The sequence below is a fragment of the Molossus molossus genome, unplaced genomic scaffold, assembly GCF_014108415.1.
Source record: "Molossus molossus isolate mMolMol1 unplaced genomic scaffold, mMolMol1.p scaffold_m16_p_18, whole genome shotgun sequence".
Taxonomy (NCBI): Eukaryota; Metazoa; Chordata; class Mammalia; order Chiroptera; family Molossidae; genus Molossus; species Molossus molossus.
The window spans coordinates 32,549,403-32,568,013 of record NW_023425353.1 but is presented as its reverse complement, the minus strand read 5'-3'; the positions used below and the strand labels follow the sequence as shown (position 1 = coordinate 32,568,013).

The 18,611-nt window shown below is 38.0% G+C and overlaps 1 protein-coding gene and 1 pseudogene across 5 annotated transcripts in view; one reads left to right on the top strand and one right to left on the bottom strand.

Moving 5' to 3' along the window:
• ARMC8 (armadillo repeat containing 8) overlaps positions 1-18,611 on the top strand; it is a 96,016-nt gene that overhangs the window by 11,230 nt on the left and 66,175 nt on the right. For 3 of the 5 annotated variants that reach the window (XM_036267606.1, XM_036267605.1, XM_036267609.1), the window contains one exon: positions 13,672-13,748. In XM_036267606.1, the coding sequence (XP_036123499.1) occupies positions 13,672-13,748 (77 nt within the window). Of the gene's footprint in view, positions 1-9,089; positions 9,183-10,324; positions 10,524-13,671; positions 13,749-18,611 lie in introns of those variants that run through there. The other 2 variants (XM_036267607.1, XM_036267608.1) reach the window with 2 other exon arrangements.
• Positions 7,567-8,209, bottom strand: LOC118633485 (annotated as a pseudogene).

The following is an 18,611-nucleotide window of genomic DNA, read 5'->3' as shown; positions in this document are numbered from 1 at the left end:
GATTGAGTCCTAATGGAGCCAGAAGTTTACCAGAATACAAGAAATTTAAAATAAATAAATAAATAACCACCACAATCTTGGGTTTTAAATAGTACTTGAGCATTTTGTAATTGTTCTTCCTTTTGAAGACAAGTGGGATTTTTTGGAGTACACTGGAAAGCCATGATAGCTATCTTCGTTGGTGATATTATCCTTTTTGTATTGTTCCAGAGGGAGGTAGATATTTCACCTCAAAATTAGGAAAGAATTGTGTAGAAGTTACTTTGTTTAATAGTGAAATAAACCCTCTGGCAGAGAAATACTGTGTATCACCAGAACTCTTCAAAGCAACAGTTATTTAGGCAGCATTTTTTAGGATTTTGTGAGTTTAACTATTTCACCAGAATCAAAGAAGAGAACATGATTTGAAATTAAGACAGTTTAATAAAATGCTTATATCAAAATATTGATTTCTCATATGCTAGATTGTGGCAGCCCTGATCTTTAGGGGTAAATACAAACACATCAAGTGTCCCTGGGCTTTAAAATGAATTGTGAATTTGGCATTTCAGAAAGTTGTCCAAGTAACCAGAGGAAGCTTTTATTTATTTATTTTTTAATTGAGATTTTTGGAGACATTGGAAAATCTAATTTTGGTTTCAAATTATTTTGGGGATGAGGAAGGGTTTTGGAGCTACCAATTGACTGGAACATTAGTTATTTTAGTTAGTGGTTCCCAAGTGTACCAGACTTAACACCCTCTTCTTAAAACATATTTTGTAGTACCAGCTTGTCTATTCTGAAGTGAAATTCATAGATAAGTTAATTATCCTTAACTTTTTTAAGAATTGCCATAATGCCCCAGCTGTATTAAGGAAGAAAAAGCAGGAAACTAATGTATATCATTTAAATAAGTAAGTACCGAGGTGCTGCTATTCTAGAAAAAAAAAATACTAAAGTAGTGATATATTTGCAAATGCATGTAATTTGTCTATGAATATGACTGCTACCCAACTGATATAGGTATGATATAATGGTTACTTATATGCAATAAGTGGGTATTTTTTGTTTGTTTGTTTTATGACTTTCTTTTTTTTTTTTTATCCTCACCCGAGGACATTTTTCCATTTTTTGTTCAGATAGAGCGGGAGGGAGAGAGAGGAAGAGAGAGAGAGAGAAACATCGATGTGAAGGGACACATCGAGTGGCTGCCACCTGCACGACCAACCAGGGCCGGGGACAAACTGCAACCAAGGTACGTGGCCTTAGCGGGAACCGAACCCGGGTCTCTCTGTACCGCAGGCCGACGCTCCAACCACTGAGCCAAACCGGCCAGGGCTGTTTTATGACTTTCTGAAATGATCAACTTTTGGTAAAGTTCCTAATAAGATAAAGTACAACCTTTTCTTTATTTATATGGGAGTTGCATTCTTGGAAAAGTGATTGTATAGTAAAATGATACAAAACATATTTTGTGTTTATATGTAAAGTGGAGTTAAATTTTAAACTCAGATAATTAAAAATGTTTTTATTTTCCTTTCATGAACCCATAGTGGAAAGTGTTTTGGGGGAATTTGGGCCTGTTCCATGCATTGCGAAACACTTAGCATCCTTAGTCCTTGCCCACTAGATATCAGTAGCAGCTGTTGTCATTTTAACAACCAAAACCACTGCTATGGATTTACGAAATGTATATTAGGGAGTAGTGCTGCCCATGGTTAGGACTGATGAGATGCTGAGAGCATGGGACTCTCTGAGTGGTGTGTGTGTTTTAATGTACTCCCCTCTTTCTCTCCTGCATATGTATATATGGTATAAGGATATGGAATAAAATATCGCTATTAAACATTTCCCCCTACAGCATGTATAGCCCTCTAATATTTTGTGTTACCTTTTTATTATGTTTATTGCTTTTTATATTTCTACCCATGCTGAAAGGTAAGCTCTGCAAATGTGGGCTTTTCTTTTTTTTCCCTGAGGGGCAGGGTCTTTGTTAATTACCTAGAACAGTGCCCACATAGCTGTTTAAGTATTATTGTCTGACTGAATTAAAGAATACAACTTCAGCTTTGTTTCAAATTTCTAAATATATTTCATTATAATACCAAATTGCATTTCTCAAGCACACCACATTGCTTCAGAATTCTCTTTTGCATGTGTTGTGCTCTCTACCTGAAGTGAAAGGACAGAATCTTTGTCCTTTTTCCCCCCTCACTTTTCACCTGGCAAATGAATATTAGTCTTTCAGATCACTCACCCTCACTGCTTAGATATCACCTCCCATTCCACCTCTGAATTTCAGTACTTCAGTTAATTGTATCTTTGAGTTTCTATCTTGTATCCACTTTTATGGTTACACTTATCATGTGTTACAAGTTACATTTGTAACTTGCTTACATAGCTGCTGCTTTTCTGTGCTGTGATCACCTTGAGGATAAGGGACTCTATCTTGTCTATTTCCAGGACCTAGCATAAAACCTGGTAAATTAAAGTTATTCACATGTTGAATTTCAGTCTGAGATAGGTTTCAAACTGAATCTTTATAGAGTTCAAGCATCCTATTTTTGGGTTATATTTCTTTCATCTCTCCCCCAACCAAGATTTTCCCTGACAATTTTGAATGATGAACATTATGAACAATTTTCTCTTGAAGTTCTTAGTAGTTTGTGGAATAATTGACACACTAAATTTTGATTGGCAGTTCTTAGTTTAAACTTTCATTTCTTAGGAATCACAATTTCCCATTTGAGAATTGTAATATTTTAATATGAACTAAGTGAGAAAATAGGATAATTCTTTGCAAATTGTAACGTACTAAACAAGTGTCAGGTATTATAAAAATATTTATGTATTTTTTTAAATTTTCACTTTATTTTTAAAAATTGATTTGAGAGAGAGAGAAACATCCATGTGAGAGAGAAACATCAGTGGGGTGCCTCCCATATGCACCTTGACTGGGGATCAAACCCACAACCTTTTGGTATGTGCCCTGACTGGAAATGGAACCCACAACCTTTTGGTGTATGGGATGATGCTCTCTCTAATCAACCAAGCCATCTGGCCAGGGCAATTCCTTCTGAATTATACATGAACATTGTTCCAGAAGTTCTCCCCTGCCCCCGTTTCATCATCAGTTTCTTTTCTCTATTAAAAGAAAAATTCCATCAATGAATAAGCATGCTCTAATTTATTCCATCTTAATGAAAAGCTCTCCTGACTCCACTTCTTCTAGCCACTCTTCTATTTCCTCACTCCCCCTTATAATGAAACTTCTTGAAAGAGCTGTCTGTATTTACCTTTTCTAATCATCTTTTCCAATTCTCTCTTAAACACTCTTAAAGCAGGCTTTGGCCCCACCATTGTGCCCATACTGCTGTTGTCAAGATTACTTATGACTTCCCTCTTCCTAAATCCAGTGGTCAGGTCTTAGTTATCATCTTATGCCACACATCAATAGTATTTGGCATATGTGATTACTCCCTTGTTGAAACATTCTCTCATTTGGCTTCTTGGATTTCTTTCCATCACACTGGCTGCTTATTCAGGTGCTCCAGAGTTCAGTCTTCAGGTGTTGCTTTATCCATGGTCACTCCCTTATTGAACTTAACCCATTTATATGCTGACAGCTGTCTGATTTTTTTTTTTTTTTTTTTTCTGTCTGATTTTTTAAAAATATTTTTTTTATTGATTTTTTTTTTTTAGATAGGAAGGGAGGAGAGGAGAGATAGAAGCATCAATGAGAGAGAAACATCAGTCAGCTACCTCCTGCATGCCCCATACTGGCAATCAGGCCCATAATCTGGCCATGTTTGCCCTGACTGGGAATCAAACTGGTAACCTGTGGATGCAAGGGATACCACTCAGTCCACTGAGCCACAGTGGCCAGGTGACAACTCTGAGTTTTTATCTCCAGCCCACAGCTCCTAAACTCTAGACTTATATATCCAACTGTCAAGTTGACATTCTTCTCACTTGCATGTCTAATAAAATTCTCAATCTTAACATGTTCTAAACTGAACTTTTGATCTTCTCACTCAAACCTGCACCACCCACAATCTTCCTCATCTCATTACTGACAACTCAGTCTTTCTAGGTGCTCAGGCAGAAACCTTAGGTGTTAGTCTTGGTTTCTCTTTTCTTTTACATCCCACCTCTAGTCTGACAGCATGTCCAATTTGACTGTCATTTTAACCTCAACATTTATCTGGAATCTGAGTGATCTTCTTACCTCAAAAACTCTTGCCCTAGTCCAGGCTACTATCTATCATCTCTCTGAAATAACAGCATTTCTGATTCTTGAAATAGCCTCCTGCCTAATCTCCCTGCTTTTTTTTTTTTTTTTTTTCCACATCTTTATTGTTGGATGTAAAATGTATTACAGATGTTCCACATTTTTCCCCCATTGACCCCCTCCTCCCCACTCCCGCCCCCCCCTCCCACCTTTTCCCAAACTATTGTCCGTGTCCATTGGTTATGCATATATGTTCTTTGGTTTATCTCTTCCCACCCCCCCCCCAACCCCTTTCCCTTTGAGGTTTGTCAGTCTAGCAATGAATTTGTGCTTCTTAATCCCTTCACCTTTTTCACCCATTCCCCCAACCCCCTTCCCAACTGGCAACCAACAAAATGTTCTCTGTATCTATGAGAATGTTCCTGTTCTTCCTGTTCATTTTGTTTGTAGATTCCATTGTTGATAGATATGTATTCATTGCCATTTTGTTTGTTCATACATTTTATCTTTTTCTTTAAAAAGACCCTTCATCATTTCATATAATAACGGTTTGGTAGTGATGAACTCCTTTAACTTTTTCTTGTCTAGGAAAGTTTTTATATGGCCATCGATTCTAAATGACAGCTTTGCAGGATAGAGTAATCTTGGTTGTAGGTTCTTGGTTTTCATCACTCTGAATATTTCTTGCCACTCCCTTCTGGCCTGCAAAGTTTCTTTTGAGAAATCAGCTGACAGCCTAATGGGAACTCCCTTGTAGGTAACTAGCTGCCTTTCTCTTGCTGCTTTTAAGATTCTCTCTTTGTCTTGAACCTTTTGCATTTTGATGATGATGTGTCTTGGTGTGGGCCTCTTGGGGTTCATCTTGTTTGGGACTCGCTGTGCTTCCTGGACTTGTATGTCTGTTTCCTTCACCAAGTTAGGAAAGTTTTCTGCCATTATTGTTTCAAACAGGTTTTCGATTTCTTGTTCTCGCTCTTCTCCTTCTGGCGCCCCCAAGATGCGAATGTTGGCACGCTTGAGGTTGTCCCAGAGGCTCCTTACACTATCCTCATTTTTTTGGATTCTTTTTTCTTTTTGCTGTTCTGATTGGGCGTTTTTTGCTTCCTTATATTCCAAATCGATGGTTTGCTCCTTGGGTTTACATACTCTATTATTGAAGCTATGTAAATTATTCTTTATTTCAGTTAAAGCCTCCTTCGTTTCTAACTGTGCAGCGATCATTTCTGACTGGTCCTTTTTTATGCTTTTGAGGCCCTCACTGAGTTCATTGAGCATCCTTATAAGCAGTATTTTGAACTCAGCATCTGTTAGGTTGCTTATCTCCATTTCGCTTAGTTCTTTTCTTGGGGTTTTGTTCTGTTCTTTCGTTTGGGACCTGTTTCTTTGTATCCTCATTTTGGCTGCCTCCCTGTGTTTGTTTCTGTGTATTACTTAATGGGAGGTATGGGGCTCGCTGAGACCCGATGCTGCTCGTTTGAAAGAATTTAGGAAAAATCTGAAGCAGGATCCAAGACAAGCCGATCCTATGGTTAAGCAAGTGGCAACAGCTTGGGTGGGCCTGAAAATTGTGTGGGTTGGGGCGGGGCCTCAGGGAGTCAGCAGGGCGGGGCTACCAGTGTGAGCCAGGTTGCTGGAGTCCCAGATATGGCGACTGTCTGCCGCCCTAGGGAAGGGCTCACCAAAGGAACAATGGCCTCTTACAGCACGTTTGTCCCCGAGGAAGCCCCCACTCCAGCCCTCGCTCCAGTGCCAAACAGCTCAGTTCTTCCCTGTATGTCTCTGGTGCCCCTTGAGCTGCCTCCCCTCCAAGCTTAGAGGGAGAGAGTCCGATAAGTCCGTGCGCGGGCCCTTTAAGGAGCTGCCTGGGGCTCCAGCCACCTCAGCTTCCCTGAGCCCCAGTTTCCGCTGGTTTTTCCCGCCAGAAGTTATGGGGACTTCTCTTCCTGGCACTGGAAACCTGAGCGGGGCACCTGGTGTGGGACGGGGACCCCTCAGTCCTCAGGAAGGACCTTCCCAGCCACGGAAGCCTCCTGATTTTTATCCACCACACTTGGGTGTGGGACCAGCCCTTCGCGCCACTGCCCCCGCACCGCCGCCCCTCCTACCAGTCTGGATGTAGCTGCTTTTTTTTTTTTTTTTTTTAATTCCGTAGTTGTAGGACTTCCATTCAGCTTGATTTCAGGCAGTTTTGGATGATGGTTGTTCTGTAGTTTTGTTGTAACTTGGATGTGGTTGTGGGCAGACGCGATACTGCGTTTCCCTACGCCGCCATCTTGACCCTAATCTCCCTGCTTTTTGTCCTCTAACTCCCTCTACTCATTTGTCTGTTCCTAAAACTACAACCCAGATGGATCCTTTTAAAACAAGTCAGATCATGTCTCTGTTTTCCCAAAACTAATTGCTTTCCAACTCACAACATAAAAATAAAAATCCTTACAATGACCAAAAAGGTTCTATACCGGCGCTGTGCAGTGGAAAAACAACGCAGGCCACACATGTAATTTAAAATTTTCTAGTAACTATGCTGTAAAAGTAAAAAGAAGAATAGAAGATATTAATTTTAATATGTTTATTTAAACAAATATATCAAAATAGTACTCTACATGTAATTGATGTAAGGAATTATTGATGAATTATTTTGCTTTTTTATAGCATGTCTTCAAAATCCGGTGTGTATTTTACACAATTTAGATATTGAATTTTTGTTGTTGTTAATCCTCACCTAAGGATATTTTCTCAGTGATTTTATTTTTTAAGATGAGGGAGGGAGGGAGGGAGAGAGAGAAACATCGATGTAAGAGATACATCCATCAGTTGCCCCCCGCACAACCTTGGCCTGGACTGGGGATCAAACCCAAAACCGAGGCACATGCTCTTGATCGAGAATTGATCCCAAAACCCTTAGGTCCTTGGGCCGATCCTCTAACCACTGAGCCAAACCAACCAGGGCTGGATATTGAATTTTTTTAATTTTTTTTTTATTGATTTTAGAGAGGAAGGGAGAGGGAGAGAGAGATAGAAACATTGATGAAAAAGAACATTGATCGACCGCTTCCTGTATGACTTCCACTAGGGGTTGTGCCCACAACTTGGGCATGTGTCCTGATCGAGAATCAATCCAGCGACCTCTTGGTGCATGGGTCGATGCTCAACCACTGAGCCACACCAGCCGGACTGGATATTGAATTTTGATTGGGAATACTTGTTTGGTATTTAGGTTTCATAATATTTATAGTTGAAAACGTAGATTTACATATCCAAGTAGTTCTAAACACTCTTAAAAGTTTTCTAATAACTGAATCCTGTGTTGGTTTTGTGTTCGTTTGTTTTTTAGAACAACACACACCTTTTTTACATCAGCTAAGATAGGCCGCAGGAGGATTATTTTTTGCATTCCGGGCATTGATTTTCCTTAGATAGAACTCCAGCTCCTTGCCCTCTAGCACATAGCCATCTGCTTGGCCACATTGGCCTGGTCTTGAAGCAGTGCATGCAAGAAACTTGCCTGCTGGAGCTGTTCCTTAAGAATTTTGCTGATTTTGGCATTCTTTTGCCTTTCATCGTATTTCATCTGAATTTTCTTTGTGTTTTGTTTAAAATCTCTTCCTCCTCAGGATCTTAGCTTGACCTCCTTCTTGTGGTCCAGGGGCAGTGCATAGTGGGACTCACACCACTGTAGGTAGGGTGTAATGTCACTGAGCACAAGGTGGTTCTTTACTCAGGGCTAGGTGTGGACCATTTTGTTGTTGGATTTACTGCAGACAACATCAGTAATCATTGTTTTGTGCGTACAATATTCTGAGCCCCAGGAGATGTTGCCCAGCATCATGGCAGGGTACTTCTTACTGTCTCCCCTCACACGAACTGTGTGTATGCAGCGGGGGCCAGTTTTGGTGTTGGCAGCAGGGCATCCCAGCTTATATTTTGCTTCTTGTGGTAGGGCTTTCTCTCAGCCCCGGTCTTGTGGTTCTTGTGCCAGTTGTCCCAAGAGATGCCCATGACTCAGTGCCACCTGGAAAGAGCCAGTGTTGGTTTTTAAATTTAACTTTTAATTAATTAAAGTTAAAAAATTTTAAGTTCAGTTCCTAGCCACATTTCAAACACTCAAAAGCCATATGAGGCCTGTGGTGATTGTATTGGACAACACAGCTCTTTACCATCTGGCCCTTCTTCTCTGACCTGTCTCCTATTGCTTTCTCCTTTGCTCATCCAAACAGCCTCCTGTTGTTTGAGCCCAGCAGACACTTCCCCTTTCAGAGCCTTTGCATTTGCTGTTCTTTTTGCCTACAAAGCTTTGGTCCAGATAGCTGCATGACTTACTCCTCTACCTTCTTCAGGTCTTTGTTCAGATGTTACCTCTTTTTTTTTTTTTCAAATTAAAAGAAAAGTTTATTTAGAAAGTTACAGAGGTGTTTAAAAGTGAGCCATATGGCCGGTTTGGCTCAGCGGTTAGAGCGTCGGCCATGGACCAAAGAGTCACAGGTTCAGTTCCAGTCAAGGGCATGTACCTCAGTTGCAGTTTGGTCCCCGGCCCTGACTGGAGTCCTGCGGAAGGCAACCAATCAATTTCTCTCTCTCTTTCTCTCTCTCTCTCGCTCCCACTCTTATCTGAAAAATCAATGGAAAAATATCCTCGGGTGAGGATTAAAAAAATAAATAAATAAAAGTGAGCCATAGAAGAAATGGACTAAGGAAACAAGTTACAGAGGCAAAAGAAGGGCCCTTGGAGACAGAGGGAGAAAGGAAGGGTGGGGGAAGGGAAGAAGAAGAGGGACACTTAAATGTTACCTTTTTAGAGAACATTTTCCTGACCAACCTATTTAATATCTGTACCAATTGCCTTCTCTCTCAAATTCTTTACGTTTCCAGGCTGCCTTTTGAAAGAAGAGAAAAGAGGGCTGAGAGGGGAAAGATGACCTGATCTACAAGGAAAGCAATTAAATAATAGGAATTGTCCCATACAGACAGACAGGTGAATGAATATGTTAGGTGAAAGCACCAAGTAAAATAAGTGAATAAGTGACTCTATTCCCTCAGCGTGCTCATACCTAGGCAGCTCAGAGGATTATTTTTTGTGTACATGACTGACCTTCTTATAGAGTATAAGCTCCTTAAATGCAAGACTCTGCCATAGTATTCTCTTCTACCTTCTTTGACACCAAGCATTGAACTTAAATCTGAACTCTGCAATTATGGGTCACCTCTTGGTTAAACTTTTGTGTTTTACATTCTGTGGTCACTCTCTACCCTCTTTTCTTTTTCAGTGCCAGCTCCTGGTATACTTGCTGATAGTACATGGGTATTGGCTTCACATGTCCTATGGTTGTGATTATGACAGATTCTTTCTTTCCTTGCCCATTCTTGTGTACTCTTACTCATTTTCCAAAACCAACTCCTCTAAGAAGTCTTCACTGATTCTCCTGGTTTATTAACATCTTTCTCAGTGCTGCCTTTATATTTGTATACATCTGTTTTGTATTCAAGTAGGGAATATAAATATGTAAACACAGTTACAACAGAATATACATTATTGAGGGTAGATACTGTGCTTTATTAAGTATTGCTTTAATCTTTAATGACTTCCTCAGTGCCTTACATATAGTAGGTATTCAGTGCTTATTAAATCGAATAAACCAGGCACAGAACAATAAATGAGTGACATTTATGTTGTTTAAGATACAGATCTTAAACTCAACTACCTTTTTAAAAATCACATTGAGAAGCAAGAGATGTAGAAGATGTGGGAGAGTGTGTGGAGGGGAGCAGTAAAATCAAAGATCAATTTTTTAAATATGTTTTTTATTGATTTTAGAGAGAGAGGAAGGGAAAAGGAGGGAGAGAGAGAAACATTGATGGGCTGCCTTTTGCATACCCCATACTTGGGATCGAGCTTGAAACCGGAAATGTGCCCTGACTGGGAATTGAACCTGTGACCTTTTGGTGTATGGGAGAGCTCTCAACCAACTGAGCCACACTGGCCAGGGCAAAGATCAGTTTTAAATAGGAGGGAAGCTAAGAATCTGAGGTGCTGCTCAAAAGAACTTACCATGATTGAAAGCCAAGAACGCACATGTGATCACATGGAGTGACAAAACTCATTTGTTTTTATTACAGGAATGCTGTCTTCATTTTAATCCTGGATTTTGCTCTTCAGATATTATTTCTTGATATATTTATACAGTTGTTTGCATCCCTACTTAACATTTGACAATCTGACATCTGGGTAAAGGTCATCTCTCATTTGTTAACCAAGGGATTAGTACTTCTAATTCTGTGATTCTGTTGTTCTGAGGAAACCAGACCATGTTAGCAGGTACTTTCATGGTACCCTGGGTGGGGGGCGGCACAAGAATATTTGTAGTCTTACTTTTGCTACCACAGTTCTTTTTTAAAAAAATTTATTGAGGTGCCATTGGTTAATAGGGTCATATATGTTTCAAGTGTACATTTCTATGATACATGATCTGTATATTGCATTGTTTGCCCACCACCAAAAGTCACATCATATATTTGGCCCTCTTTACAACTTTCTCCACCCTCTTCCCTCTGGTGACAACCGTTCTGTTGTCTGTCTGTGTCTATGAGTTTCAGTTTATATCCCACAATGAGTGAAATGGTTCTTAGTATTTTCTGACTGACTTATTTTGCTTAGCATAATATTCTCAAGGTCCATCCATATTGTCATACTGGCAGCATTTCATCTTTTCTTATGGCTGAGGAGTGTTCCATAGTATGTATGTACTATTATCTCCTTTATCCAGTCCTCTATCAAAGGACACTTTGGTTGTCTCCATGTCTTGGCCACCGTGAATAATGCTGCAATGAATATAAGGGTGCATAAATCTTTGCCAATGTATATTTTCCAGTTTTCTGGTAGATATAAAGAAGAGGGATTGTTGGGTCATATAATAACTCTATTTTTAGTTTTCTGAGCAACTGTCATACTGTTTTCCATAGTGGTTGTACCAGTTTACATTCCCACCAGCACTGAATGAGAGTTCGTTTTCTCAGCCAACCACTCCAACATTTGTTTTGACCTGTCTTGTTGATAATAGCATCTTAACAGGGTGAGGTGGTATCTCATTGTAGTTTTGATTTGCATTTCCCTAACAGCTAGTGAAGTTGAACATCTTTTAAATATTTAATGGCTGTTCGTATTTCTTCTTGGGAGAGGTGTCTGTTCAGGTCCTCTGCCCTTTTTTTTTTTTTCCTTTATTGCTTTCAACGAGAGAGGAAGGGAGAGGGAGAGAGAGAGAGATAGAAACATTGATAAGAGAGAACATCGATTAGCCGCCTCTTGCATGCCCCCACAGGGGATTGGGCCCACAACCTGGGCATGTGCCCTGACCAGGAATCGAACCTGCGACCTCTCGGTGCATGAGTCAACGCTCAACCACTGGGCCACCCCATCCAGGCCCTCTGCCCATTTTTTAATTGACTTGTTTGTTTGGTATTGAATTGTATGAGTTCTTTATATATTTTGGATATTAACCCTGTGTCAGAGAGCTGTTGTTTGCAAATATCATCTCCCATTCAGTTGGTTGCCTTTTTGTTTTGTTGGTTTCTTTTGCTGTGCAGAAGAAGCTTTTTAGTTTAATAGGGTCTTATTCAAATATTTTTGCCTTTACTTCCCCTTGTCTGTGGGGTCAAATTTATAATATGTTCTCTGTGATCCAGGTCCATAAGTTTAGTACCCATGTTTTCTTCTATGTACTTTATTGTTTCAGATCTTATAATTAGGTCTTTGATCCATTTTGAAGTCACTTTTATTCAAGGGGGAAAACTGTAACCTAGTTTTATTCTTTTGCAATGGCTTTCCAATTCTCCCAGCACCATTTATTGAAGAGGCTTTCTTTTCTGCATTGTGTGTTTTTAGCTTTTTGTCAAAAATTATTTGCCCATATACCTGTGGTTTTGTTTCTGGGCTCTCAGTTCTGTTCCATTGATCTGTGTGTCTGTTCTTATGCTAATGTTGTGTTAATTATTGTAGCTCTGTAGTATAATCTGAAGTCAGGTAGTGTGATACCTCTGGCTTCGTTCTTTATAAATGGAGTACATTTTAAAGTGGGTATTTGAGTTGCCAGTGAGTGTATTTTGATTGCAAGCTCGTAATATGAAAATGTACTTTGATTCTTGGATTAACTATATTGTCGGGAAAATAGAATGTATGTAGTTTTTCTTCAGAGTTATTTTGGGTAATGCAGAAGCTTAAGCTGGCACTGCATCTTAGCAGTTAGCTCTTTACTGATCGGGGTTTGGGGTAAACTGGAAAAGTATTTCCTTCTATCTATAATAATTTATTGCTAATGGGTACATGAGCATATTCCAGCAGGCATTAGAAAGAAAAAGCAAGGGACAAAAATGCTCTTTTTTTTTGATTCTTGAACTAATAATTAAGAATGTTCTTTATTTTCAGTAATGTGAAGTATTGAAAATTAAATGTAAAAAGTCTCTATTACCTCCCAAAAATAAGTATTACAAGAAATAACATAATAGCCCTGGCCAGTTTGGCTCAGCGATTAGAGTGTCAGCCTGCGGTCCAGAGAGACCCGGGTTCGGTTCCCCCTAAGGGCGCTTACCTCTGTTGCAGTTTGTCCCCGGCCCTGGTAGGGTTGCGCGGGTGGCAACCACTCGATGTGTCCCTTTCACATCGATGTTTCTCTCTCTCTCTCCATCCTACTCTATCTGAACAAAAAATGGAAAAATGTCCTCGAGTGAGGATAAAAAAAAAAAAAAGAAATAACATAATAAGCAAGCCCCATGATACAAATAAAAGGAGGTAAGTGTCTCCTCTGGCTCTTTATTCTCTAACTCTGCACTTCTACCCAGCGTAGCCTTTTCAGACTAGCTAACTGTCTTGGACCTGAAAAATCATTCTAATTCTTAATTGTTTTCCCCTTCACAGAAAGTGTGACAACCCCTTTATTATAGTTTTTATATTTATATATGTCTGCGTCCTAGCAGTGCAACTATTCTGCATCAGTCTGAAGGTCTTCCTCTTGTACCTAAACTACCCCTCATAGACCATTCATGAAATCCTTACCCTTTTTCCTTGCTGTGTGAGCCAGGTTTTCTTTCCCTTTAGGGGGTGCTAAACAGAAGCAACATTTCTATCTCTTTTTCATATGTAGGTGACCTCCAACAGTTAGTTAAGAAACTTTTAACTGCTTCTTAACACTTACGCCCAGTTCCTTCATTGGCAAAGCTTGCAGGACTCACCACAAAGGGCCTACTGTCTAGTTGTGTTTTCATTGAGAACCAGGTGTCTTCTTTCTTCCTCATCTTATTATTTATCTTGTCACAAGCTTTTCTCAGAATGATTTAATATAATAAGTATTTTATAGAAATTCTAATGCATCTACCTTAAATTAGATTATATAGCTATTTGATGTTGTGGGTGATGCTGTGAATTTGTGATTTGCATGGCTTCAGATGTCATAATTTTTCCCCCCACTTTCTAGGAAGTAACAGCTAGCAGTCGCCACTATGTTGACAGGCTATTTGACCCTGATCCCCAGAAAGTTCTACAAGGTGTCATGTAAGTAGTATGTATTTAAGAGTCTATCAAAAGTCTTGTTTGTTTTCATGTTTGAATCTGCCAAATATTATAATGCTGAAAATGCAGGGTTGTAATTTTTTTTCTGCCATTTTGGAAAGACCCCTTAACAGTCATGACTTTAATATTGTACTGTTAAAGAATTATCTATTGTGTAGTTGTTAACTGACATGGTTAGCTTCATTTTTTTGTGGAGTACTTGTTTTACGTTTTAAAGAATGTTTCCTTTGGAGAATGTTTTGCGACTTTAATATCCAGCAAAAGCAAGAGAATAAAATTGATGATCTTTTATCATTAGAAAAGGTTAGAATAGGTCAGAGGATTTTCTGTTTGTTTTGCTTTTGGTTAACTCATCCACTGTCTGTAAAGTTTGAATATCCTAGTGATGTTTTAAATATTAGAATTTAGAAAGCAGTCATTTGAAAGTTTAAATAAACTCTTGATAACATAAATGTCCTTCTTTTCTTCCCAATTCCCTTGTGTTAATGAGAGGAAACAATTTTAAGTGGCTTGCCTGAGGTGATTATGCTTTTAAAATATTAAGTGTGATAAGATTGCCACTGATTGAAAGATGAATTCTCCAAAGATCATGCTCTTAATACCTTAGTTCTAAGGGATAAGGTCTAGTTAAGACTCTTCATAGGGTTGGAAATCACACAGCACCTAAAAGCTCGAACTCTGTGGAAGGGAAGGGGGACACAAAAAGGGTCCGGATAGCAGCAAAAGCACAAATGAGTCCCTTTCTTCTCTTCCCCTGCTAGTGTTATCAGCCAGTAGTACCTTCAGTTTAATTTTTGCTCAGCCTTGGCAAGGCTAGGAAGTTTTTACTGACTGCAGTTCTTATTCAAACCTCGGCTTCCCTTTTGTCACCTCCCAACCTCCAAGGCATTGTAGAAGGTATGTCTTGGGAATGTGGATTTGTAAATGTAAAGTGGAGGCAAGATAAAAGTCACTAAAGCTACTTGACTATTCAAATTGAGCTGGAAGCAAAAGTCAGGAGCTGGATAGAGACCCAAGGGATACTTGACATCTTATCTTCATACTTCCCAGTTTACAGAAATAGAAGATGGCATTTATTGTTTTCTCATTCTTTGCTTTTGTCCCCTTAAGAGGAGACTTTATAATGATTTAATCAGCCCCCTTTAGACTAGTTTGATTATTACCAGGAAATGTGGTATCAAATCCATCTGTTAAATCAGTTTGGATTGTACTTACATACACAAATTAGTTGAGGGGATAGGTTTAATGTAACACTTCTCCTTAGAGAGGCAAACACTCAACACACCCAACCAGACAATATGTAATGATAATCCTAGAAATCACTAGGTGATTTAATATAACCACCTAGACTAAGAATCACTTAAGATTCCTCAATAAAGAGTATAGTTGAAGATGTCAGACTCATTAAATGCTCAATGAATGATAGAAGATGATGATATCTTTTATCACTGCTACTATAACAATAGCATTTAGGAGAAGAGCTAAGTTCATCAATCAAAGATTTTATGTAAAAGACTTGTATCTTGAGTTATATCTGATATGAGTAGCTAATTCAAGTGTTACTTTTCAATTTCAGAAATATTTTGTATTTGCTAAAGAACATTATAGCATCTTGAAAGTTGATAAAATATCAAATAAAGCATAAAAATTGGCAGGTACACATAACAACCAGTTAAGTAGTTGTCTAGCCTTAGTGCCTTTTAAAAACATATCAAGTCTCAGACACTTAGCTGTCAGCTAAGACAGATAAGAAAGGTTTTGTGAAGGAATGGTGGAGTGGAAAGACTGTGGGCTTTGGAGTTGGTCAACAGTATGTTCAATTCCTGGTTCTGACATTTTGTAGTGGAGTCCTTTCCAAGCTGCGTGCTTAGGCAAGTTACTTAATTTCCTTGAGCCTCAACTTCATCTGTAAAGTGAGAGTAATACTGCCCATCTTGCCAAGTTGTTGTAAGAATTAAATCAGACATACAAAATTCAATACCTGGTATGTTGTGGATACTACAAATTGTTATTCATTAATTAGTCCTAATTTAAAACAACTTCAAAAATAAGGTGATTCTCTTCAGAGAAGAGAAAGGAAAATGCAAATAAAAAATATCAAACAGATATAACAATTCAAACTGAAGGGGGTGGCGCTAGAATTCTTGATTCAGAGAAGAGAATGCGAGTGATAACACAGTAAATGTCATTGCCACTTATAATACTTAAATCTGTTTATAGTTTGAAAGAGATAGATCACCCAGAATCATTTCACTCTATGTCAGAATAGAGCTGGCCTTATAATACTGTGAGGGTGATTTGGTAAAGCTTCCTTTTTCCAAGAGATAAATAATTTTTTTTTCTGACTTTATTCCTTCTTGAACTTTGGCATTGTCTGAAAATTAATGTATAGTCCAGAGAATTGGTGAATTATGTTTTTATTTTTAAGTAACCTTGTCTAATATTGGAATAATACAATGTTGATAGAGGAAAAAGGGAACCAAAATGAGGTGTAGTAAGAGAGTTGACCAATTTTTTCCTTTTTATACAAATTACACAACCACTATTGAGTCAACCAGAGATCATTACTACACCAAAATAGGTAGGTAGAAAGGAGGTGGCCACTGAGTGTAAACAACCAAAGGTGGCCTACTAATTTTAAATAAGGAAAAACAAGAGGCTGAAGTAATAGGCTTTGAATCCAAAATAACCCATTGGAAAGATATAAAATTGTTGACAGCTTAACTGTGAGACAACCAATTTTTATCATTTTTCTAGCTATATTAAACTGATATTTCTCAGCAATATTGTGAACATATAAAACATAGCAGGAAAAACAAAAATTGAAGTTAAAGGTGAATAGTGAGTTTTCATCATGTCCTATAACTAATCTACTCAGCTAAGTTATAGGCATATAGTCTTACCCATAAATGTAGTGGACTTCTTTGTAGATAACATCATAAAGGACCATTTTACCTACTCAGTGAGTATGCCTTTATTGAAAAATACTATTAAGCATAAGAACTGCTTAAATTTCAATTGTTTAAGAATGAGTTATCTAGAGATAACTTTTTTTGTTAGTAGTACAGTATTTAACATAGATTCAAAGGGTCCTATTGTGTCAAAGATTTGAATACAGAATCAGATCCAAGCAAAGTTTCAAATTCATAACTGAATAGAAGATTTTTAGGTATGGAGTAAGATATGAGTAGAGAACAGGGAGGTCACTTGTGTAGGTCATAAACTATATAGCCTTAGCAACTACAACAGAAAATAGGTGTACCAGAGAAGCTATACTGTGTGGCAAACTCTGAGCTTCCTCAAAATGTGGAGATTTACATATGACTTAGAAGAAAACAATTGCAGGATATTTTTTGGTGAAGTTACTATGATATTAACTCACCCACGTTAAACCTCATAGTTGAAGAAGAATAACTCTTCAAATGTTTTTGTAAATCGTGAATCAAAGCTGCTTAAACCTTGTGGTTTGTATTTTTTAAAAAATATATCTAAATTAGAACTCCTGATCTGGTTTTTACATTAATGACTCTCCATTAAAAGATCAGCAGATATCCCTGTGTGGCCCTATGTTGATATTTCCTGTGTTGAAAGGCGAGAAATAATATAAGCATGGCTGGCTTTGTAGTTTCCAAGTTGAATTGAAACAGAAATATCTCTTGTAAACTTAAGCAGACAGTTGTGATAGTAGAGAATTGTTCTGTAGTTTTCACCAAGTAGCCATTGCTAAAAAGTGTCTTCTGAAGTATTTTAATGTACTAATGAAATAAGTTTGTAACTCTGGTTTCAGTAAGATATAGACAGGTTCCATTTTTTTACATGAGCTGAAGATATGAACTCCCTTAAAATGAAGCCTTCAGCCCTGGCCGGCGTGGTTCAGTGGTTAGAGTGTTGACTTGCACACCAGGTGGTCACAGGTTTGATTCAGGTCAAGGGCACATACCTGGGTTGCAGGTTCAATCCCCAGCCCTGGTCAGGTACCTGCGGAAGGCACCCCAATCAATGTTTCTCTTTCACATCAATGTTCCTCTCTCTCTCTCCCCCTCTTTTTATTCCCCCTTCCTCCCTTACATTCTCTCTAAGAATCAGTGGGGAAAAAAATCCTTGGGTGAGGATTAACAAAAAAATAAAATGAAGACTTTGGTTTTAAGAAATTTTAAATTAAAGGATAAGTTTTAGAATAATTCAAAAGAAATATTCTAATAAATAAATAAGAAATATACATGCATATGTGTTTATATAGATTTATTTCCTTAACACTTTTTAACCAGTTACTTTTAAAAGTTTCATAGGTAAATATGAACAAAGATGACTTTAATACCAAATGAAATGGAGTGATTCTTAGTTTAAAACTATGTATTCTGAGAAAATTCAGTCAGAGAATTATGATTTAAAGGCTGGCAAGATTCTCCAGAAATTACTACATCAAATTGACATAGTTTTTACATATAGATAAGTTGTTTGTATATGTGGTGTTTACTTTGCTATCAAGAATATCTGTAATTTGTATATGTGTATACATCTCTTCATATTTCTAAATCACTTACCTGTGTGCTGTCATATTAGTCTATAATGTTCTAACACATTTGGATGTTCTTTGAAATGATTACATATCTAAATATATTTATTAATAGAATTATTAAATTGCATTCTTCATTATTGGATAATGTCAGGTGATTTATGATCATATAATAGTAAAATAAAGAGTTAAATACAATAACTCATAATTTTTGAACAGGTCTTTATACAAATTGGAACTGTATCTGATACTATATACATTTCAAAAATCTACACCATGGGGTAATTTGTTTGTAAGAATGAACTAAATTACTGACATTTCTCAGTTCT